General features: G+C 44.9%; 1 protein-coding gene across 2 annotated transcripts; it reads right to left on the bottom strand.

Annotated features, from left to right (window-relative positions):
- Window positions 1-1,851: 1,851 nt before the first annotated feature.
- On the bottom strand, window positions 1,852-23,914 carry CALR3 (calreticulin 3). Of its 2 annotated transcripts, XM_025885344.2 has the most exons (9): window positions 23,723-23,914; window positions 23,409-23,510; window positions 20,717-20,920; window positions 12,691-12,785; window positions 9,652-9,840; window positions 6,642-6,749; window positions 6,426-6,554; window positions 5,732-5,824; window positions 1,852-2,299 (listed from the first exon to the last, which is right to left on the bottom strand). In XM_025885344.2, exons 1-9 carry the CDS (start codon window positions 23,811-23,813, stop codon window positions 2,156-2,158), a joined length of 1,155 nt encoding a protein of 384 aa, XP_025741129.2. In that variant the 5' UTR covers window positions 23,814-23,914; the 3' UTR covers window positions 1,852-2,155. The 2 variants fall into 2 exon arrangements, with proteins under 2 accessions (XP_025741129.2, XP_073757028.1); XM_073900927.1 differs by lacking the exons at window positions 23,409-23,510; window positions 23,723-23,914 and adding an exon at window positions 23,080-23,262.

The raw sequence follows: 23,914 nt of genomic DNA on the forward strand, positions 1-23,914 counted from the left end.
CAGGAACCCAGATGCCTGCTCTCATCAGCCACTGCTGTTTTGCCATCATTCAAGTCACTGCTGTTTTTCTCACCACTGACTCAGGTGCCAGCAGAAGCCTGAAAAAATGGCTTCTCCTCTCCGCCTGTCTGACCACTTCTTTCTGACGGAACATGACGGGAAACCAGTGGGCAAGGGTATCTGTGAAATGTCATATATAGGCTTCCAACCTTAGTGTCAGAGCCTACAGAGGCAGTGACCACGGAGACTCTCCTGCATCCTCTTGACTAGAAACAGAGGTTTGGTGCTGAGTCCCACCCAGCTAGCGGCCTGGGATTCCCTCTTACTTCTGTAGCCACCACACTGGGCAGTGAGCCGCCATCCTGTGACCTCTCTTGCCAGAGTCCAGAGCTGCACTGTCCAACGTGGTGGCCACATGTCACGTGTGGCCAAGTAAGTTTCAATTTGAATTACAATTAAATAAGATTAAAAATCCATTCCTCCATAGAATGTACAACACCAAGATTGAATCCTAATGTAAACTATGGGCTCTGGGAGATAATGATGTGTCAGGTTCATCAATTGTGACAAATGTACCACTATGTTGTGGGATACTGATAGTGGGGGAGGATGTGTGGGTATAGGTATAGGAGTGAGGGTATATGGGAACTCTGTGCTTTCTGCACAGCTTTGCACTGAACTAAAACAACTCTAAAACCAATGATTATTAATTTTTTTAAAAAAAATCATTCCTCAGTCCCACCGGCCATATTTCAAGGGATCACATGTGGCCAGTGGTCACTGTATTGACCACTGCAAATGGGGAACATCTCCATCTTCACCGAAAGTTCTCCAGGATGGGACTGCTCCAAAGATGAGCTCTGCAGGATCTGAGCTGGTCTGACCCATCGTCATACAATTGTTTCCAGCATTTTCTAAGCCTGGCCCTGCTTCTTTCTTCAGTAACTTCTTACACCCTTCAGAGATTAAAGGGGTAGACTGTTGAATGCCATCCCTGCACTACATGGAAGTGAGTCTTTCATTTCTGAGAGTGATAACCAACCCCCAATGAACCGTCAGCCATCAGTCCATTTAGGGGCGTCTGGATGGCTCAGTCAGTTGGGCATCCGACTCTTGATTTGGGCTCAGGTCCTGATCTCAGGGTCATGAGATCAGCCCCTCATCAGGCTCTGCACTGGGCAGGGGGCCTGCTTGAGATTCTCTCCTTCTTCATCTCCCCCTCTCCACTCCTGTGTGTGTCTCCCTAAAAATAAATTCATAAAGTATTTTTTTTAGAAGTCCACATTTGGAGGTCTGCCATCTTCAGCCAAAGTGAGACAAAACTTGCCAGTATTTCACTTCATGGGCAGACTTTTCACATGGATCACCTAGCAATGTGTCATATATAATTTCCAATGTATCAGCTTATTTGTAATATCACTGGGTTCCAGATTCCTGGTGTCCTAAATTTTATTACTTCCAACACAAATTTCTGTGTGGAAAAAGGCATCTTCAAATCAGAAGACTCTTAAGTATGACTTTTAAAAAGCAAATTATTTGATTAAGCCAAAAAGATTGAACTGAGAAAGAATGACTATTTTCACTTGAGAAAATGAATTTTATTCCTCTGTCTTACAGAGAATAAAAGGCCACAGAAGTGGGTCACAGAGTGAGGGAAAAGAAGCAGTGGCTTCCTTATGGCATGACAAAAGTCTGTGCACACAGACCTGGGTTCTCCAAAATAACCAGTATGCCAGTGAAACCTGCCAAAACTTTCTACACGATTGATGTTTTGTAAAGGTTTCATATTGGAAAAGGTTAGCATATGCTGTTAGTAACTTGCAGCCTGAAGAAATAAGGCATCATTTCTCCTTTTTCATAGTAAGTTTTACCAACTTTTATTTATAAAACATTTTGGGGGCTAAGAAAAGAGCATCATATTTTTGGCCAGACCCCCACTGGCCTCTGGCTTCTAGCACTCAGGTGTGTCGAGAGAAAACATCTCGGTGCCCAGGGTGGGTCTCAGGGAACACCAGACCAACCCCACTGAGAAGCATAGGAACATTTTCAAAGAAAATTGGGCAAATTACCACATATGTTGACATTTGCACTTTTTACATGTAGATTAAAGTAGAAACAAGATTTTACCAGTCATCTTTATCTGGGGTGGGAATGACTAAAGTTCATCCCTCCTGTGAAATCTCTGGAAAGTGTTTTCTTGCCCACCAAACCTGCCCACCAGCTGCTCCTGCTCATCTTCCTCACGGGCTTTCTTCATTTCCTCCTTGGCCTGTATGGCATCCATCTCCCTTTCTGGGCCCTTGGAGAAAGAAACAGAGACATGAGCCTTTAGCCGCTGGGGGTTATGTTTCCAGGGAGTGGACGGAGTGTCCACCTTCAATCTGCTCCTGCCTTCTTGCAAGCCTCCACACTGCCTGGGGGTGGCTTGGAAGAGCCCCCAAGGACGCCAGGCCCTAATCCCTGGAACATGTAAATGTGACCCTCTCTGGGAAAGGGGTCTTTGCAAATATGATTAAGTTAAGCATGTTGAGATGGGAAGATTATCCTGGGCCCTAAATTCCATCACCAGTGTCCTCATAGGAGACGGGCAGAGAGAGATTTGACATACACACAGACACAAGAGGAGAAGACCACGTGCAGACAGAGGCAGAAATCAGAGCCACATGGCCACAAACCAAGGAACACTAGGAGCCACCAGAGGCTGCAAGAGGCAAAGGAAGGATGCTCCCCTAGAGCATTTGGAGGGAGCGTGGCCTTGCTGAGGCCTTGATTTCAGCTCAATGATACTGATTTTGGACTTCTGGCCTCCAGAACAGTGAGATGATAAATTTGTGTTTTAAACCAGCCAGTTTGTGGTAATTTGTTACAATGGCCACAGGAAATAAATACAAACCCCCCTTCACTTCTTTCTATTCCCAGAGTACCTGGGCCCCTGTCCTTCAATCAGGGGAGAAGTGAACAGGCAGTGAAAGGAGACTTCTGAGCCCAAGTGAGAAAATCCAGGTACGTGGGATCAACAGAAGGGCTAGGAGTGCAGACACATCAAGAAGGTTTCCGTAGTCATTATTGAAAAAGAGTAAGGCTTTGTGGCAGAAATCAGATTCCAAAAGAAATGGTTCACCATCAACAAAATAAAAAGGTAACCTACTGAATGCGAGAAAATATTTGCAAGTCATATCTGATGAGGGATTAATATCCAAAATATATAAAGAACTTCTATAACTTAAAGGCAAAAAAAATCTGATTTTAAAATGGGCAGAGGATCTGAATAGATGTTTTCCAAAGAAGACGTACAGAAGACCAACAGGCAAAGATGCTCAACATCCCTCCTCATCAGGGAAATGCAAATTAAAACCATAATGAGCTATCACTTCACACCTGTTGGAATGGTTAGTATCAAAAAAACACAACGTAACAAGCATTGGCCAAGGATGTAGAGAAGAGAGAAGAGAGATCCTTCGTACACTGCTGGCGGGAATGTAATCACTACAGAAAACTGTATGACACCTCCTCCAAAATTAAAAAATAGCAATACCATATAATCCAGTAATTCCATTTCTGGCTATTTATCTGAAGAACATGAAAACGCTCTCTCAAAAAGGCATCGCGCCCCCCCCCCCGTTTATTGCAGCATCATTTATAATAGCCAAGACATGAGAGCGACCCAATTGTCCATCAACAGATGAATAAAGACAATGTGATATATATGTATGTGTGTGTGTCTAAACACACACACACACACACACACACACACACACACACACACAGAATGGAATATTACTCAGCCACAAAAAAAGAATGAAATCTTGCCATCTGCAACAACACGGATGGACCTTGAGAGCATTATGCTCAGTGACGTAAGTAAGACAAAGAAAAATAAATACCATATGATCTTACTTTATATGGAATCTTTTTTAAAAAAATGAATTCATAGAAACAGAGAACACATTGATGATGGTTGCCAGAGGCAGGGTGGAGGGGGTGGGTGAAATGGGTGAAGGGGGTCAAAAGGCACAAGCTTCCAGTTATAAAATAAATAAGTCATAGGGATGTCGTGGGCAGCATAGAGAATATAGTAAATAATATTGTAATAACTTCATAGGTGACAGATGGTAGCTAGATTTATCGTGGCAAGCACTTCATAATGTATATACATGTTGAATCACTATGTTGTACACCCGAAACTAATATAATACTGTACGCCAACTACACCTCAATTAAAACAATAAGACACAGGCATTTCATAAAACAGGATGTCCAAATGGCCACAAAAGCCCTAAAACAGTGCCAGCCTTCATTTGTCATCGGGGCAACAAAACTAAAACCGGAGATACCACTACACACCTAGAGAAACCCACAATCCCTGCACTGGTGAGGATGGGAGACACCGCAGCCCCTCTGGGGACAGCCCGGCAGTTTCTTATGGGGTTAAACTTCTATTGTAGGACTCAGCTATTCTTGGCTATTTATCCTAGCGAACTAAAAGCATACATCCACACACAAAAACTGTGAGCAGATATTTATAAGAGCTTTGTTCTTATGTCAAAAACTGGAAACAACCCAATTGTCTGTCAGCTGGTGAACAGATAAAACTACTCAGCAGTACGAAGAAACCAACTAGTGACTGATACCCCAACAACATGGATGGATCTCAGACACCTTATGCTTGAGAAGCAGGCTCCAAAAGATGGCACACTAGGGATGCCTGGGTAGCTCAGTCAGTTAAGTGTCTGCCTTCGGTTGGGGTCATGATCCCAGAGTCCTGGGATCGAGTCCTACATCAGGCTCCTTGCTCAGCGGGGAGCCTGTTTCTCCCTCTGCCTGCCACTCCCCCTGCTTGTGCGCTCTCTCTCTTTCTCTCTCTCTGACAAATAAATAAATAAAATCTTAAAAAAAAAAAAAAGACTGCACACTAGATGAATCCATCTATAGGACACTCTGGAAAAGACAAGACAGTAGTGGCAGATACCGGATCAGTGGGGGTCCGGAGTGGGAGAAGGTTTGGCTACAAAGAGCCCCAGGAGACTTTTGGGGGTGGTGACACTCTCCTGCATCTGGATTTCTGTTGGTGGTTTCACAACTGTATTCGTTTATCAAAACTCACAGGCCTCTACACCAAAAAAGGGTAAGTCTTACAGTATGTCAATTATACTTCAGGAAATGTGACTTGTAGGCAACTGACACTAATACCCAGCATAGCCAAAGATGCGGCGAAACTGAGACTCTCATCTACTGCCCAAGGGAACAGAAAGTAGGATGACACCTTGAAAACTGTTTGGGTGTGTAAGACCTTGCGATCCAAACTGTCCTCTCCTGGGCACAGGAATGATGCTAGCGGCCTTATTCACAAGGCCCCAAGCTGGAAGCAATCCAAAGCTGCATCAACAGAGAATGGATACCTACCTTCTGGAATAGTCACACACTAAAAACGAGCTGCTGCCGTATTTGATAATACGAACCTCATAGCACTGCCTGAATGAGTAAATATTGGATGGCTCCACTTATACAAATTTCAAAAGGAGGTCAAATGGATGTATGGTGGTGGTTCCTTTGAGGGTGGGTGGCGGCTGGGAAGGGGCAGGAGGAGGTTCCCAGAACCCCGCTAACATTCTGTATCTTGATCTGGGCGGGATGCTCACTACTGAAAACTCATCAAGCCCTTTCCTATGTGTTAGATTCAAGTACAGAAATAAATGAATAACAAACGAGAAGTTCGTTGTGTGCACCGTACCTTTGTTTCCCCCCAAGTAGCCTTGCCAAAATTCTCGGCATACTCTTCATCGTCTGTGATCAGGAAGTTATCAAAGATGGTTCCTGATCTCACCTGTGGAGGAAAATGAGGCCTTTCTTACTGATGTGAGGAATATGGCAGCTTTCTGCCCAGAAACAGTTGTATTTGGCTCAGTGCCGTCACAGTGATCGGCTCTCGACAGGAGCACGTGCTTAAACCCATTTCTAAAACATCCGCTCCCTCCAAGGCCTTGGTGCTCAAACTAAGCTGCATACGGGGATCACCAACAATATTTTAGAAACTCCCGATGTCTGGCCTCACCCCTGGGGATGCTGATTTAACTGGTCCCCGGTGCTACCTGGGCAGGGAGACTTGGAAGAGTACCCAAGTGACTCGAGCATTCCACGATGGTTGCCAACCGCTGCCCGAGAACCTTACTGTGCAAAGTAGGCCATGGCCAGCAGCGGCAGCAACACCTAAGCAGAGGAGTGACAGGTTCCCAGGGGGCATGGAGGCAGACAGGAAGTGCCCAGAGGGCAGGGAGGATGTCTGTTTTGTCCACGGCTGTGTGTCTTGGGTCCGGGGCCAGGGGCCAGGCACATAGTAGGAGCTAAGGAGTACCAGCTATGTGAATGAAGGAGTTTAGGCTGAAGCTCAGAGTTCTCAAACTACAGCAAATTAAAAACCACATGACCTGCCAAAGCTCCAGTCCAATGGCACCAATGTTCTCAAATTCAGAGAGGTCGTATTCTGTCAAATAGTTGTTTTTCATCTTCTGGTGGAGCCAAACATCTTTGTCTATACCCTCTGGTTTTAGGCCGTCCTGCAACAACAAACTCTACGTGGTGGCCCCGAAGGACGCAGGCCGGGGTGGGGAGGGGGCATCGCAAGGAGAAGATGTCACACGCACCTGGTACGGAGGCTTCTGCAGCATCGGCCCCTGCCAGTCCCCCTCCAGCTCACTGTTCCAGTCGCTTGGCTTGCTGGCACTGGCATCCAGAAAATGCTTCTCCCAGTCCTAAAATATGTGTAGGAAAAAAAAATTGATTCCCAGATTTGAGAAAAGAAATTCTTAGCTACCAAGAGGCAGGAGCAGGCCTGTGGCCCTGGTTGAAATTCCCCCATCTATTTGGTGGTCAAAGGCCAAGTGCTCGGGGTTCCCAGTCCCACCGAGGGTTTGAGGGCCACACACGGCTGGGATTTTCTCCCTAAGCCCCGGCACGATCGCACCACCCTTCCCAAGCTGGCGAGAGGAACAACAGTGTGCAAAACTCAAAAGAGTGGCTAAAGTTAAATGAGGGGACAAGGGGAACCTGTGTGGCTCAATCGGTTAAGTGGCTAACTCTTGGTTTCAGCTCTGGTCATGATCTCACAGTCCTCGGATCGAGCCCTGAGTTGGGCTCTGTACTCAGAGAGGAGACTGCTTCTCTATCTCCCTCTCCCTCTGCCCCCGCCCCCAACTCGTGGGCATGCTCGCTCGCTCTCTCTCAAATAAATAAATCAATCTTTTAAAAAAAGTGACGAGACAAAAGTGACAATGGCGGGGAGGGGCCACACAGTCACTGCTAGTTAGGTGGTCTGTCCTTCTACACAGCAGTCATAGATGGAATGTTCCAGAGAGAGAGGCTAGACAACCAAGAAATGTTCCAGGACTTACCTGGGGACTGCTGGGTAGCAGGAGGAAAGCAGTTACGTTATATAGACCTTCTATATATATACATATGAACAGTCACACTATACACATATAGACACGCACACACACGTGTATAATACATACAAACACACATGCGTACACATACATATGTAATACACACCTATCACATACGTACACACATATCAAACATGTATACTTGTACTCACGTATACACACACATACACATCTCTACACATATATGTGGCTTAGTAGGTGTTGAACAAATATTTGTTGAATAAACGGATGAGGAAAAGGCGCTATGGATTAATATGTAGATAAACACTTAAACGCATAAAAGTTGTATACAACGATGCTGTCTCTCTTTTAGAATGACTGAAAAATGGCAACATTTTGCATTTAGACTGTGGCTTTTCCAGGATATGCAACACTTCTCAATGACTGACACACAGGATTTGGTCGCCTCTCCTACTGCTTTTTGCCTCCAACCCAACTGGCAACGATGAGCCTGAGCCGCTCTTGTGCTGGGACCAGGAAATGGTTACAATTCAATCCCAGCGGCTAGCTCCTTATGATCGCAAGCAATGAAATCATAATGCCATCATGAACTCATCTGCTGAGGAACTCACACTGAACCAAACATATGGACAAAACACAGCCAGTTTGGAGGCCAGCTTCTGGAAGGTTGAACAGACTTTGTTCTTTTGCTTTACTGATTACATTGTCTATGATGATGTAGTTGATGGTCAGGCAGCAGTGCCACGGGTCAGTTTTAAGTTGCCAGAAATTAATTGTAAACACAGTTCAGGGGCGCCTGGGTTGGTGCAGTCGGTTAAGCGACCGACTCTTGGTTTCGCCTCAGGGTCATGATCTCAGGGTCGTGATGGAACCCTGCGTCAGGCTCTGTGCACAGCAGGGAGTCTGCCTCAGATTCTCTCTCTTTCTCCCTCTGCCCCTCCCACTCATGTTCTCTTTCTCTCAAATAAATAAATAAATAAATCTTTAAACACACACACACACACACACACACACACACACACACACACACACACAGTCCAGTACTTTTAGTTATTATGGCAAAGACAACTGTCTTAAGGTACATGGCTCATGGGTTTGGTGTGGTGTTTGATGTTCAAAACAAAATGTGGCAACAATAAACATAAACTGAAAACAAAACAAGACAGAAGGTAGCTCATGGTGGGTTGAGTGAAACAGTTGATCCACATCCTAAATCTCGGAATCTGGGAATTCAAGCTTATATTGAGAAAAGGATCTCTGCAGATGTAATCCCGGTAAGGATCTTGAGGCAGATCATTCTGGATTATCCAGGTGGGCCCTAAATCCAAGGGAAAACATCTTTAAAAGAGAGAGAAGAGACATGAGAAGGCCATGTGGAGGCGGACGCAGAGATTGATGTCCACCAGTCAAGGAACTCAGGAGGCAACAGAAGCTGGAAGAAACAAGGAAAGGATTGTCCCCTGGATCCTTCAGAGGCAGTGTGATTCCGCCGACACCTGGATTTCTGCCTTCTGCCTTCAAGAACCATGTGAGAATACATTTCTGTCATCTTAAGCCATCCACCTTGTGGTACCATGTTACGTCAGCCCTAGGAACCTAATGCATAGCCGTTATGTTACCAGATTCTTGCTTGTCAGTCACAAGTGTGAAGCTCAAAAAGTACTTTATGTTCAAATTCAGAATAACAAAAAAATCATTTTTATAAAGGTTGTTGATACATTATCCTTTTTTTAGAAAAAACATTGGTTAAAAAAACCAAAACCTAACTTTCTTTCGTATCAAATATAAAACTCTTTCACAATACCTGGGTGAAGCTGTGTGGCTGGTTTCAGTAGCAAATGCTCCAGGGGGGGGACACTTTCTTTTTTTTTTTTTTCCCCAGAAAGATCGATTTTTAAATTATTTATTTATTTATCTTAACAGGGGGAGAGAGAGAGAGAGAGAGAGAGAGAGAGAGAGAGCACATGCTGGGGGCCAGGGGAAAGGAGCAGAGGGAGAGAGACTCTTAAGCAGGCTCCATGCCCAGTGTGGAGCCCAACGCGGGGCTCAGTCTCAAAATCCTGAGATCATGACCTGAGCTGAAATCAAGCATCGGACACTCAACGGATTGAGCCACCCAGGAGCCCCCGGGAAGGACACTTTGCAATAATGTTGACATCATGATGACCAGCCGCGCAGCAATCCCACAGGACCTGGGTACTTATAAACTTCACTGACACCCTCTCCAGACTTGTTTGGGAAAAATCCACACCTGGGATTTGTCACCTTCAGCCTGGTCCCAATCCTTGGACTCTGCGGAGGACTTCTCCATCTTCTTAAGTGACGTTAAGTTCCAGTCATACTCGATGTCGCCAGATTCAATTGACTGACCATCAATCTTCACTTCGTAAGTGAGGTCTGGTCTTAAAATCAGAGCATAGAGGTGTGTAAAGCCATCAACCTGCACGTTTTAAGGGGAGAAAGAATAATGATGAGACCCTTGACGTTTCAGGACAGGTCTATAGACATGGCTTAAGTCTTCAAAGCCTTGTTATAGATACCAAGGAGAGAGGTTCTAGGGACAGGCGTTGACTTGACTAAAAAAAAGTGTGTCCTACTAAAGAAGAAGTCTCCCCTTTGTACAGACCTTCCTCACTACCAAGCAGACTTGAGTGGCTGACTTCCTTTTCTGTAGACAGCGGCTCCCACCTAGACCCCCACAGGTGCTAATGACAGGGCGGTGGGTGTAAACCAAGGGACCACTGCTCTGTTTGATTTATGAAAAGTTATGTGGAAAACAACTTCCTGTTCTGTACTCTGAAAGATAGCAAATGAAGCCCAGTCTATTTTTCAACACAGGGGAGAACTTTCTAATGTTCTGAGCTGTCCAACGATTTAAGCTCAGCGAGGGCAGGCCTGGTGTCTCTCTTGGTCATAGGTAAGGGCCCAGGCCGGACACAAGGGAAGCACTCAGCAAGCATTCAATAAGTAAGAGATGGAAGGTGGACAGTGGGTGCTGGGGAGGTTGGGGGTGCCCAGGATGTGCCTGCCTGCCTGCCGGCAGCAGGGGAGACTCATGCACCAGGCTCCAGCAGCGTTCAGTTCTCAAAGTGGGGCTGGGCAGGATCAGTGTCATTGGGGAAATGCCTGGGAAATGTCAGTTCCCAGGTCAGCCTGACCTGCTGTACCTGCACCTGGGTGGACCTTCCAGAGATGCTGATGCTCGGTACTCAGGTTTGGGAACCCCTGCCCCAGTATCTTAAAGGCTCTGTCAGGAGGATCCTCCCTCTGCTAAGAGCCAAAGGTAAAAGCTTCTTCAGTACCCCTCTGCTCTGCCCTGAGGGACAGGTCGCTGCTGTCCATGGCCGATGGCTCTGTGTCCCTCTCAACCTCCGTAGTTTGCTGGGACAGCCAAGTACACACTTCTCCCAGTGCTGTCTCCCTGCTCTCTGCCCATCTTTGTCTCCACTCACCTTTCCTAATTTCGACTTTGGGCTCACTGGCCAGCTTGTTGGTACCTTCCCGGATTTAACCACAAGTGCAGAGCCTCCCGAGGGATAACATCCACTCCCACACATATGCAATGGATCCAAACCGGGATCTTTAATCCCAACCATTGGCCTGAGCTTCAGACCACAGTTTCCAACAACTTTCTGGACACCTCTATCTGGATGTCTGCCAGGATTTCACAACCAACAGTTCCAAACACAGTTCCCGAGTGTTCCCTGGCCTCCTTACTGGCCTTTGCTTTTGCTGCTGATTAATAGCAGTGCTGCTGAGAGTCACGGTCCACATCCCCAGTACTCACTTTCCAAACATTGTGAAGTCCTCTGGGTCCCACCCCTGAATTATCCGTCAAAACGGTCCCCTGTTCTGCATTCCACTGAAGCCTTGGCCTAACAATCTCACCCTTCTCCCTGCCTACTGATCACCTGTCCCTCCACCCCTCCTCCCCAGAGCATCCGGGGTATTTTTCTAACATGCAGATCCGACCCCCTCCCTGCAGACCCCCAAGGGCTGACCACTGCCTGTAGGGGAGGTGCCCAGCTGTTCCTTCACAGCATCACCGAATGGATCAGACCCCCTGGAGACAGCTTCTCCTCACTGGGAAGCCTGGAATGCCCGACTACCTGCTGTGAGTCAGTGCTCCTTCAACAGAAGCATTTTATTTTTCTAGCAGGTTGCAGAAATAGCACACGTCTGAGAGCGTCATCAGCCTGAAGGTGCCACTCAACCCGCCCCCGCCCCCCCAGGCTTGCTGACCTGAGTGGATCATGCTTTATCTCACCTCCCCAGCATGGTCCTGGTCGGACTTCACAGCCTCTGTTAGTATCACCTCTCCTCTCTCCTCCACACCTGATGCCCAAGTGAACAATTTCTTGGGAATCAGGTATAAAACCTGTGCACTAAGGCTTGGATTTCGAGTTCTCCCTTACCCCCCCCCCCCCGCAGGAGGGATGTCAGGCCTCTCCGTGTAGAGGGGACCAGATGATCCTTTGCAGTCACCAAGTCAGTGGGTGGGAACCACGTTGTTGATGGAGACTCACTGGAGCTTTGTGGGGTGACTGAACACCCCCCAGCTTGGGTCAGGACCCTTCCCCTCCATGCTATCAATGTGCTCTCAAAATGCACTCCAGCCTCCTGCCCACATTCGCTCAGATTTGTAGAGGCCTCCCATGTTGGAGCTCTGGGCACTGGGGGTGCCCCAGGGGACAGGTCCCTGCTTCCTGGCCACTACATTCAAATGGAGGGGGTGCTTCGGGGAGTGCACCTCCCTTCCATGGGCCCAGGGCCAGGGACTTGATGCAAGCTGTATCTTTGGAGAAGCCCCGGGCTGGGCCGTGGAGTTATAAGGTGAGACCCAAGGCAGAAAGTGTTATTTTCACAGGATCCGTGGGTAGAAGGTAATAAAGTACGCTTTCATTTCAGAAACATTCCCATTTCTAAATGTTTTGGTGTTTTGAAGATTAATTTCTCCAGGATGTTTTTTTTTTTTTTTCCCATTCCTTAGTGCGGAGGGCTACAGCTGAAATGTGACTATACCGTTATAACCCGACAAGGCAAATTATAGTGCAGCTCACAGTAAAAAGTGAGTCTACCTTCTTGATGGGTACAAACCTCAGCAAACAAGCCAACGGGGTATGTAAGTATCTCTAATGAGCCTGCTAAACTGGAAACCAGGGGCAGGGAGTGTCTTGCTAAGATCCATCTCCGGCTCAATTAAATATTTTAAGATCAAAACTATTTTCTCTAAATTTAGGTTATCAGGAAGAGTTAACACAATTGCAGATTTGAACACAAAAGCATTTACCTTACACCTGATTGATTTCTTGTTTGAGTGATACTGATTCTTGAAATGTAAAATAACATGAACTTTCTTGATATCAAATCCACAAATATCGGGTCCTACAAAAAAAAAAAAAAAAAAAGAGCTGTTCTCAATTTCCTTCTCTAATGCGTCACCACAGGAAACCCCCAGCCATTCCTCTGAAATAACATACGAGGACCGGAAGCTTACATGTGCAGGAATAACCAGACTTTGGTGTGGATACTGAAATGGACAGCGACAGCCTTCAGGTTACTTCTCTGGTCACTGCAGCTACTCAAGCCTAAGGCAACACTTGAGTAAGAAAGTAGATTTAACAGTCTAGGAAGTGTCCCTGACGTGCTGCCTGAGGCTTAGGCTCTCTCTGAAGCTCCGAGGTGCCCTGTGCCCTGGGATTCTAGGTCTTATTCACTATGCTGAGACATATTTAATACAGCAAAGCTCAGTATTTGTTACTATCATGTCCCAACACACACACACATATTCAGATTAAGGGTTTCTGAATATACTAAACAAGGTTTGCAGGAGGAATCTGGAAAACTTGTCAAACCTTCCGAGGATATTTGGAATTACCCCGCTGCTGCTTTCTTGACCTTAAGCCTTAGGAATGTACTAGAGCATCCAGGTGTCTTTCTGTCTCAAATAAAATTTCACCACATCCACTGACCCGGGGCTGCACCAACCCCTGGGGATTCTGTGAGGCTGTGTAAACACAAGCAGATGACTCCGATTTTTTTTTTTTTTCTAGAACTTGCAGTGATGAACCTTCAGAATTAAAAGAGAGATCCAGGCTGCACATAATTACTTAAAGGACAGTATCAATTTGCCAGAGTGGATGTGACATTGAACTTGAAGTGGCATCCTGAGGGACCAACAGAAAACACCATGTCTACCTCCCCGAGTTCTCAGAGTACGCTTGTTTGTGTAATTTCCTTTTTTTCTTATCACTGGAAAACATTCCAGTTCAATTTTTAAAACAAAAGGTATGGTATGTGAACTATTTGTATGAAAGCCTACTACCTGGGGATTAAAACATGAAATTTTTCCTTCAAAACTGGTCAGAATTTCCCTATTTCTAAGCACCTACATGTTTTAAATATTAAATTAATCTTCAGAACATGCCCAGACATGACCGGAAAATCTGGACATTTTCCATTAACAGTGATCATAAAATATTTATGCACATAATGTATTTTTATGAGGAAATGGGGTAGACAGAAGGGCTCAAAACAGGCTGACCTGCCTTTGGGCTAGGAAGTTTAATCTTTGTGAGCCTTAAGGTTTTGTTTTGGTTTTTCTTTTGAGATTATTTGTTTGAGAGATTGAGTGCAGAGAGAGAGAGAACAAACAGGGGGAGGGTCAGAGGGAGAGGAAGCAGCAGACTCCCCACTGAGCAGGGAGCCTGACACAGGGCTCCATCCCAGGACCCCAAGACCATGCCCTGAGCCCAAGGCAGACGCTTAATTGCTTAACCGACTGAGCCACGCAGCCCCCTCTCCCCGAGCCTCAGTTTTTTGTTTTGTTTTTTTTTAAGATTTCATTTATTTATTTGATAGAGACAGAGAGAGAGAGCATGAGCAGAGAGAGGGAGAAGCAGACTCCCCGCTGAGCAGGGAGCCCGAAGCGAAGTGGGGCTCAATCCCAGGATCCTGAGATCATGACCTGAGTCAAAGGCAGATGCCTAACTGACTGAGCCACCCAGACTCCTGCCTCAGTTTTTTTATTTGCAAAATGGAAGCTGTGTTACCGGTTTCCTGGGTTTTTAAACATAATCTAAGACTGCATTTGAAAGGCCCGTGGCAATGGCCTTATCTCTCTCCTCCCCTTCAACATCACAAGCCTTAGCAAGCTGCTCTCATACCAAAGGCTAGAGCTGAGGCATCACAGGGAAGTGTTCTAACAGTGACACAGTGGGTTTAAGTAAAATGTAACTGAATTAAAAGCAAAAATAATGCAGATAATTTACTTGGGTTTCTTTTTTCCTCCAAAGTATGCTGCTACACAATTTAGATGTAGCAGACATGCTATATATATTTAAAAGATGGGGATTCTGGCTAGGATTTATGGTGATTTTGTTTACCACACCTAACTACATGAAAGATTTGTGAAATCATCTCTGATTCGGGGTGCCTGGGTGGCTCAGTTGGTTAGGCGACTGCCTTCGGCTCAGGTCATGATCCTGGAGTCCCAGGATCGAGTCCCACATCGGGCTCCCTGCTCAGCAGGGAGTCTGCTTCTCCCTCTGATCCTACCCCCTCTCATGTGCTCTCTCTCTCTCTCTCATGCTCTCTCTCTCAAATAAATAAATAAAATTAAAAAAAAAAAAAGAAAAAGAAATCGTCTCTGATTCAACAGGTAATATGTTTTTTTGCCAGATATCTCTGCCATCCCATTTTAAGAGAATAATAACCCAAACCAAGCCATTTTAATTTCCTTTTTAATCAAAATAAAGACTTTCTCCATTCCAGATTTTAAATTCAAGAGGAAATGGGAGGCATGGCAAAGTAGAGGGAGTGGGGAGGGGTTGGGGACTGTGCAGTTGGTGGAAACTTTGCATCTGTGTAATGCGGTGGCCTTGGAGAAGTCACCTTACCCTCTGAGACAAGGCAGGATTACATTCAAATCCAATAAATAATCTAATATCTATTCTCTCTACTTCTTTTTTTTTTTAAGATTTTATATATTTGTTGGAGAGAGAGAGTACACAAGCAGGCGGAGGGGCAGAGGGAGAGGGAGAAGCAGGCTCCCCGCTGAGCAGGGAGCCCAATGCAGGACTTGATCCCAGGGCCCTGGGATTATGACCTGAGCCCAGGGCAGATGCTTAACTGACTGAGCCACCCAGGCGCCCCTATTCTCTCTACTTCTGTGTAACACTATGACCAGCGGTGTATACAAACATGAGAATGGCATAACAGGTGTCCGAAGCCTGATGCTGATCATGATAAATTCAGAGATAAGCATATAAATACTATGACAGAGGGCGCCTGGGTGGCTCTTGTGCTTGTGCTCTCTTTCTGTCAAATAAATAAATAAAATCTTAAAAAAAAAAAAAAAGAAAGAAAAACCATGACAGAGAAAACTTCTGCAAGACATCCATCCATATCACGGGGCACCTGGGTGGCTCAGTTGGTTAAGCGACTGCCTTCAGCTCAGGTCATGATCCTGGAGTCCCGGGATCGAGTCCCACATCAGGCTCCCTGCTCAGCGGGGAGTCTGCTTCTCCCTCTGACCCTCCCCTCTCTCATGCTCTTTCTCATTCTCTCTCTCAAATAAATAAATAAAATCTTTTTAAAAAAAAGACATCCACATCACAAGAGAAAAGAATTTTTTTTTAAAGATTTTATTTATTTGACAGAGAGAGAGAGACAGCGAGAGCAGGAACACAAGCAGGGGGAGTGGGAGAAGGAAAAGCAGGCTTCCCACCGAGCAGGGAGCCCAATGTGGGGCTCGATCCCAGGACCCTGGGATCATGACCTGAGCAGAAGGCAGACGCTTAACGACGGAGTCACCCAGGCGCCCAAGAGAAAAGAATTTAAAAAAACCATTCCTCAAATTTGAATTACCGGTGGATATTTTAAAACTACCTTTCCACTGACTTTTTTCACTTATTTTATTTTATTTTTTTAAAGACTTTATTTATTTGACAGAGAGAGACACAGTGAGAGAGGGAACACAAGCAGGGGGAGTAGGAGAGGGAGAAGCAGGCTTCCCGCGGAGCAGGGAGCCAGATGCGGGGCTCGATCCCCGGACCCTGGGATCATGACCTGAGCCGAAGGCAGACGTTTCACGACTGAGCCACCCAGGCGCCCCTTTTCACTTTTTTTAAAACTCCCCATTTGTGTTCCCTCTTTCACTGTCTCTCTGTCAAATAAATGAATGAAATCTTAAAAAAAAAAAAAAGATTTATTCATTCATTTGAGGGAGAGAGAGAGAGCATGCAAGTGGGGGAAGGGACTGAGGAAGAGGGAGTGAGAGAATCCCCAAACAGACTCCCTGCTGAGTGCTGAGCCCAAAACGGGGCTCCATCCTAGGACCCTGAGATCATGACCTGAGCTGAAATCAAGAGTTGGGTGCCCAACCAACTGAGCCACCGAGGCACCCCTTGGTCTTCTTTTTTGAGACTGTTTTGGCTATTCAGGGTCCCTTGAGAGTCCATATGAATTTTAGAATGGGTATTTTCATTTCTGCAAAAAAAAAAATCATTGAAATTTTAATAGAAATTAGATTGAATCTGTATATTGCTTTAGAATCTGTAGGTTGCTTTTTCTAGTGTTAACACTCTAACACTATTGAGTCTTCCAATCCATGAACATGGGATATGTTTTCATTTAGTTATGTCTTAATTTCCTTCAGTAATACTTTGTTGTTATCACTGTACAAGTCTTTCACCCCCTTGCTCAATTCCCAAGTATTTTACTCTCTTGGATGCTATTATAAATGGAATGGTGTTTGTAATTTCACTTTCAGATTGTTCATTGTTCATATACAGGGATGCAACTGTTTTTGTGTGTGTGTGTGTTGACTTTGTATCCTGCTACTTTGCCGAATTCATTCATTAGTTCTAATAGTTTGTGGGTGTGTGTGCAATCTCTATGAACTTCTATGTATACGATCATATCATCTGCAAAGGAAGACAGAAAATGATCTTTGGATGACTTGTATTTATTTTTCTTGCCTAATTGCTCTGGCTAGGACCTCTAGTACTATGTTGAATAGAAGTGGTGAGAGTGGGCATCCTTGCCTTGTTTCTGATCTTACAGGAAAAGCTTTGTCTTTCACCATCGTGTTTGCTGTGGGTTTTTCATAGACAGCTTTTATTATGTTGAAGTAGTTTCCTGCTATTCCTGGTTTGTCAACTGTTTTTATCTTGAAATGATAGAATTTGTGATGATCACGTGTTTTTCTTTCATTCTGTTGATGTATCATATAATATTGACTGATTTTCGTATTTCAGATTCTTTTTTTTTAAGATTTTATTTATTTATTTGAGAGAATGAGATAGAGAGCACGAGAGGGGGGAAGGTCAGAGGGAGAAGCAGACTCCCCGCTGAGCGGGGAGCCCGATGTGGGACTCGATCCTGGGACTCCAGGATCATGACCTGAACTGAAGGCAGTCGCTTAACCAACTGAGCCACCCAGGCGCCCTGATTTTCGTATTTCAAATCATCCTTGCAGACCAGGAAGAAATGCCACTTGGTCATAGGGTATAATCCTTTTTAATATGCTGAATTCTTTTTGCTAGTTTTTTGTCGAGATTTTTGCATCAGTGTCCATAAAGATATTGTTCTGTAGTTTTCTTTTCTTGCAGTGTCTGGCTTTGGTGTCAAGATAATGCTGGCTTCATAGAATGAGTTGGGAAATACACATTCCCTCCTCTTCAATTCTTTTCGTAAAGTTTGAAAAGGGTTGGTATCAGTTCTTTAAATGTTTCGTAGAATTCATGAGAGATTCAGCAGATTCAGGACTTTTCGTTGTTTGGAGAGTTCGGCTTACTGCTCTCTTTACTATTTATAGATCTCTTTGGATTTTCTATTTTTCACGACTGAGTCTTGGTGGGCTTTGTGTTTCTAGGAATTTGTCCATTTCATCAAGGTTATCCAATTTGGGGGTGTATAACCGTTCTTAGTATTGTTTTATAATTCTTTTTTTCTGTAGAATTGGTAGTAACATCCCATTTCTGGTTTTAGTAATTTGAGTCTTCTTTGTCCATTTAGCTAAAGGTTTTGTCAATTTTCTTGATCTTTTTGGAGAACCAACTTTTGCTTTCATTGATTTTCTCTGTTGTTTTCTACTCATGATTTCATTTATTTCTGCTCTAATCTTTGTCATCCCTGTCCATGTCTCCCTTCAATTCTACCAGTGTTTGTTTCATATATTTTGATGTTCATTAGGTGTGTAAACGTTTATAATTGTTACATCTTCTTGCTATATTGACCTTGTTACTAATATGTAATATCCTTTGTCTCTTATAACCTTTTTTATTTAAGATACTTAGATTTTTTTTAAAAGATTTTTATTTATTCATGAGAGACACACACACACACACACAGAGAGAGAGAGAGAGAGAGAGAGAGAGAGAGGCAGAGGGAGAAGCAGGCTCCCAAGGAGCAGGGAGCCCGATGCGGGACTCGATCCCAGGACGCTGGGATCATGACCTGAGCCGAAGGCAGACGCTTAACCATCTGAGCCACCCAGGCGCCCCTAACCTTTTTTATTTAGTTAAAATCTATTTTGTTTGATATTAATATAGCCACCCTGCTCTCTTTTGGGGGCTATTTGCCTGTAATATCTTTTCCCTTCCTTTCACTTTCAACCTGTGTCTTTGGATCTCAAATAAGTCTTTTGTAGATAGCATATAGGTGGATCGTGTGTTTTTATCCATTCTGCCAATCTCTATCTTTTGACTGGAGAGTTTAATCCATTTACATTTAAAGTAATTACTGATAAGAGGGGACTCACTTGTCACTCTATTTGTTCTCTATATGCCCTCCAGCTTTTTTGTCCCTCATTTCCTACAGTGCTGTCTTTTGTTTTTAGTTTTTTGCAGGGAAGTGTTTAAATTCCTTTTCAATTTCCTTTTGTGCATATTCTATAGCTATTGTCTTTGAGGCTACCATGGGGATTACATTTAACATCCTAAAGTTATAAGACTCTAATGTGAATTTATACTAGTTTAACTTCAATAACACACAAAAGTCTGTTCACCTCTTTGCACCTCTGCGATAAGAAACAGCAATGAGCAATCAGAGCTCAGATCCCTGATATTTGGAGGACAGAGTCCTTTTTGCCCAGCCTCTCTGTGGCAAGCTGTGTGTGGGCTACTCCAGGGGCACATACATAGCTGTCTGCCTTGTGGCTTGAAGTGGGGGCTGGGTACACCTACTGCGGTAAGAGCCGAAATTAACCAAAATTAACCTTCCCATTCTTTCCCTGGAAGAGGCAATCCTTCCATAGACTTCAGAGTTCCAAGACAGTTACATCAGATTCTGTTGTTAGGATTGTTGTCTAGGTTGGGAGATGGATTCCTGGCACTTCCTACTCCATTTCCCAGAATCCTCTTCATTCTGAAAGCTTTTTGAATCCACACCCTTCAGTTATGTCTAGTTCCTATGGCCCAATGTGGTCCCATCCCGATTCTCGCACAACTTTTAATCAATTACTCCTGTTATCAGGAGATTATTTAAAGTGTTCCAGGAGTCAGCAGGAGCTAGACAGGAAACATTTTGGCCTTCCTATCATTTTCATGCCTCAAAAATATTATCCTTCTGTTTTTTTTCGTTCAATCATTAAAAATGTTAAAACCAATTCTCAGCTCATTGGGCATAACAAACATAGGCTGTGGGCTGATGTGGCCCTTGGCCAAGGTCTGCTGACTCCTGATATATTCCAAGTACTTGGGGCTACATTAATGTTGAATAAATAACTTTCTCAAAAGTACAATAGGGGGCGCCAGGGTGGCTCAGTCAGTTAAGCGGCTGACTTGATTTCAGCTCGGGTCATGGTCTCAGGGTCCTGGGATTGAGTTCCACGTCCAGCTCCACACTCAGTGGGGAGTCTGCTTCAGGATTCTCTCTCTCTCTTTGCCCCTCTCCCCCACTCGCTCACACACACTCTCTCTCTAAAATAAATAAATCTTTATTTATTTATTCATTTGACAGAGCGAAAGAGCACAAGCAGGGGGGAGCAGCAGAGGGAGAGGAAGAAGCAGGCCCCCTTCCGAGCAGGGAGCCTGATGCGGGACTCGATCCCAGGACCCTGGGATCATGACCTGAGCCGAAGGCAGATGCTTAACCATCTGAGCCACCCAGGTGCGCAATAAATCTTTTTTTTTTTTTTTAAAGGTACAATAGAATGGTACAGTTGCCTTTTTACATTAATTAGTTTAAACAGTACTAAAAACCTTTGGTCAGATACACTCAATACTACTATTTTGGCAAAGTCTTAGAGGATTCTATGAAGTGGAAGGATTCAAAGTCCCCAGAAATGGTTGTTTTGTACTATCTAAACTCACCAAACATAATATAGTACTGGGATTTTCCATTCAGGTTCTTCTGATCCACGTCTGCAGGGAAGACCTTAATGTAGCCCCCTCCACAGTCCATCTTCTGCTCATGTTTCACTGTGTACTGAATGACCAGAGTCTTCCCTTTATTGCTAAATGGTTTGAATCGTGCAGAGATGGCATAGAATCGGCCATTTTGAGTGGTTTGCAGACCTTTAAACAAAACAAAACAAAAAAAACACTCATGAAGGATTAGGTACGACACTGTGCTCAGTGCTGCAGGGAATTAAATGGCTGTCCTTCTCCCACACCCAGTAATAACGACTTATGTCAACCCAGAGCCTAAAACACATTTTTACAATAACACATGACAGGCATTCCACTAACAGGCTCTCTGCCGCCACAGAATTTTCCACGCTCAGGTGTTTTTGTGCTCAATATACCACTGTCATGTCCTAAGTTACAAAAATACTTCGGCTTTAAATGACAAACTTGCAACCTAATTATGGATAAAAAGTTAATTTTGCTTCGAGTCATCTTCCAAAGAAAGTGTAGGGAATATACAATAAAGCTTGCGTAGCAACTTAATTAAAAAACAGAGCATCCTACATCTTTTCTTTAATTTGAATCTTAAAATAGTTGCCTAAGACACACCACCATGGATGGAGGACAGAGCGCTGTCCTGTAAAAATGTGCTTCACTGCACAGGATGTGCTGGCCCGAACTGTCCTCTTTTTAAAGATACCACCCTTTTGTGGGCGCCTGGGTGGCTCAGTTGGTTGAGCGACTGCCTTCGGCTCAGGTCATGATCCTGGAGTCCCGGGATCGAGTCCCACATCAGGCTCCCTGCTCAGTGGGGAGTCTGCTTCTCCCTCTGACCCTCTTCCCTCTCGTGCTTTCTATCTGTCATTCTCTCTCTCTCAAATAAATAAAATCTTTAAAAAAAAAAAAAAGATACCACCCTTTTGTCACATGAATCATCTCGTATCTTATAAGTTTAGGTGTTCACTTTTAAGACTAAACTCCCCTTTTTCAGTAGCCACAGGCTCTGTACCAAATCCATACCTTACATTGGAGTATAAGACAAACTTGAAAACAGAGGCAGTCTTACTATAACCTAGTCTTCCTTGCTCCACATTCCTGCCCCCATACCTGCCAATGCTGAGATCCATCATAAATGCACTTGGCATTTTCATTTTCTATCAGTATGTCCAAGCCTGACCTCATGGCTAACCGCTCACTACCACACTCATCCCTCTCTTCCATTCTCTGCACCCCCACCCTTCCCTTTCTCAAAGAATTCATAGGCTCATCCCACCCCCCCGCCACTTCCTTACCAACCAGGCAATTCCTAAGGCCAAGATTCACCACCTCCCTCTCTCTCACCACCCTCCTCAGCCACCCCCATCATCTCTCACCACTTCCCATCTCTGTCCGACTAAATTCTATTTATCTTTCCATCCACCACTTCGGTGTGATGGTCCTGGGAGACCACAATGAAAGGGGCCAAATTAACTGGTATCCCCAGTGCCTCGCCCATGTGTGCTTTCAATAGATGTGTGCTGGAGTGAATGAAACACAGAGTCTCGGGATCCCAGACTGGAAGACGAAACGACACTGTGGGGGAAAAACCCAAATGACTCTAAGTGGACACCCCTATCCTTGGACAAGCTTGATGGAACCACCTGTTAATTTCACTCTACTTTTGTCCTATGGGCCGAATATTGACCAACTCATGGAGTCAACATGTAACTTAGAAAACAATGCATATATAGTAGAAAACTGGAAGCTGCCAACAGCTTGGAGTAACAGAGCCAAGATGGAGGTTGAGCGGAAGGCTGAAGAGGGAAACTTTTCATCTAAATCAGGTGTCTGCAAACGTTTTCTGCAAAGCCAGAGAACAAATATTTTAGACTTTGTGGGCCATATGGTCTCTGTCCCAACTTACTGCCTTTGCAGCATGAAAAAAGCCATAGCTCTATGTAAATGAATGGGCATGGCTGTGTTCCATAAATACTTTACTTATGGACACTGAAATTTCATATATTTCACTGAATTTTATATAATTTTCCTATGACGCAAAATACTATTCCCCTTTTGATTTCCCCCAACAATTAAAAAATGTAAAAATCATTCTTATCTCACCAGCTGTGCAAAAAACAGGTGGTAAGCGAGTTGTGGTGTGCTCATCTTTTATCATCAGGATTGAGAAGACAGAAGTCATCCTCGGCACCAGGAGGGTACTGACTTGGGGGGGTGGGTGGAGGGCGCAAGGGGAACCTCTGAAAATGTTCCCTATCTTGACCAGGGTGTACAGATGTAAACACTCATCTTTCTGTACCCCTAAGATCTATGCACCTGACAACACGTACCTTTTATCCTCATTTTTTTCTTCTTAGAGTGAAAACAAAAATGAGAAATATCCCCTAACTTTCTTCCCTTTGCAGGTCAAAGATCTGGGGTCTCCAAACTCATGCGACTAGTTGGTATACAATGGGGCAATCTTGGGCAAGTAAAGAAAGGAAAGAAAAAGTAAGGCCAGACCTTATTCAAGCCTTCCTTAGTTTCCCCACCAGTGAAACAGCTTTTTTAGAGGTGTTGGGGTGTGCCACACCACACCTACCTTGCAAGGTTGCTATGGTGGTGGGGGGGGGCGGCTGTGTGACACTTAGCTCGATTTCCTCACCATTCCTACACTAACCTTTGTCTTTCTCTTTATGACCATAAAATTTCCCCGACGAGAGTCTAAAATGCCCAAATTGAGAGTCATTGGTGGACTGCACCCATCGGTTCCTCCAGCGTTCTGTGGGGGAAAACAACACGGGTTAGGGCTGAAACTTCATTTGAGTCATGGAAGGTGTGTGGGGGGGTGGGGTTAGGAGGGGGAGGCTCGAAGCTTCGAGGCTTCGCCACCCCGATCCCGCGGCAAATGAACCGGAGCAATGTTGACTCGGACTGTTTGGCTGGGCAGCTTACGCCCCCCCCACTCCACCACCACGGGCGTCGCCTCTTCACCTCCGTCTAAAAATTCCTCTTGGAAGTAGACCGTGGCTAGCGCCACTCTCAGCATGCAGACCACCCAAAACGGAACGCGAGCCACAGCCATGGAAGGCGCGCTGCGCTTCTCGTAACCGCCCCTTTGCTCCCAGAGGTCCCCGCGGCGTGCCGGGCCGGCCCAAAACTACAACTCCCGTCACACCTCGCGAT

This window comes from Callorhinus ursinus, unplaced genomic scaffold, assembly GCF_003265705.2.
Source record: "Callorhinus ursinus isolate GAN/ISIS: 27379988/994484 unplaced genomic scaffold, GSC_fseal_2.0 scaffold15, whole genome shotgun sequence".
Taxonomy (NCBI): domain Eukaryota; kingdom Metazoa; phylum Chordata; class Mammalia; order Carnivora; family Otariidae; genus Callorhinus; species Callorhinus ursinus.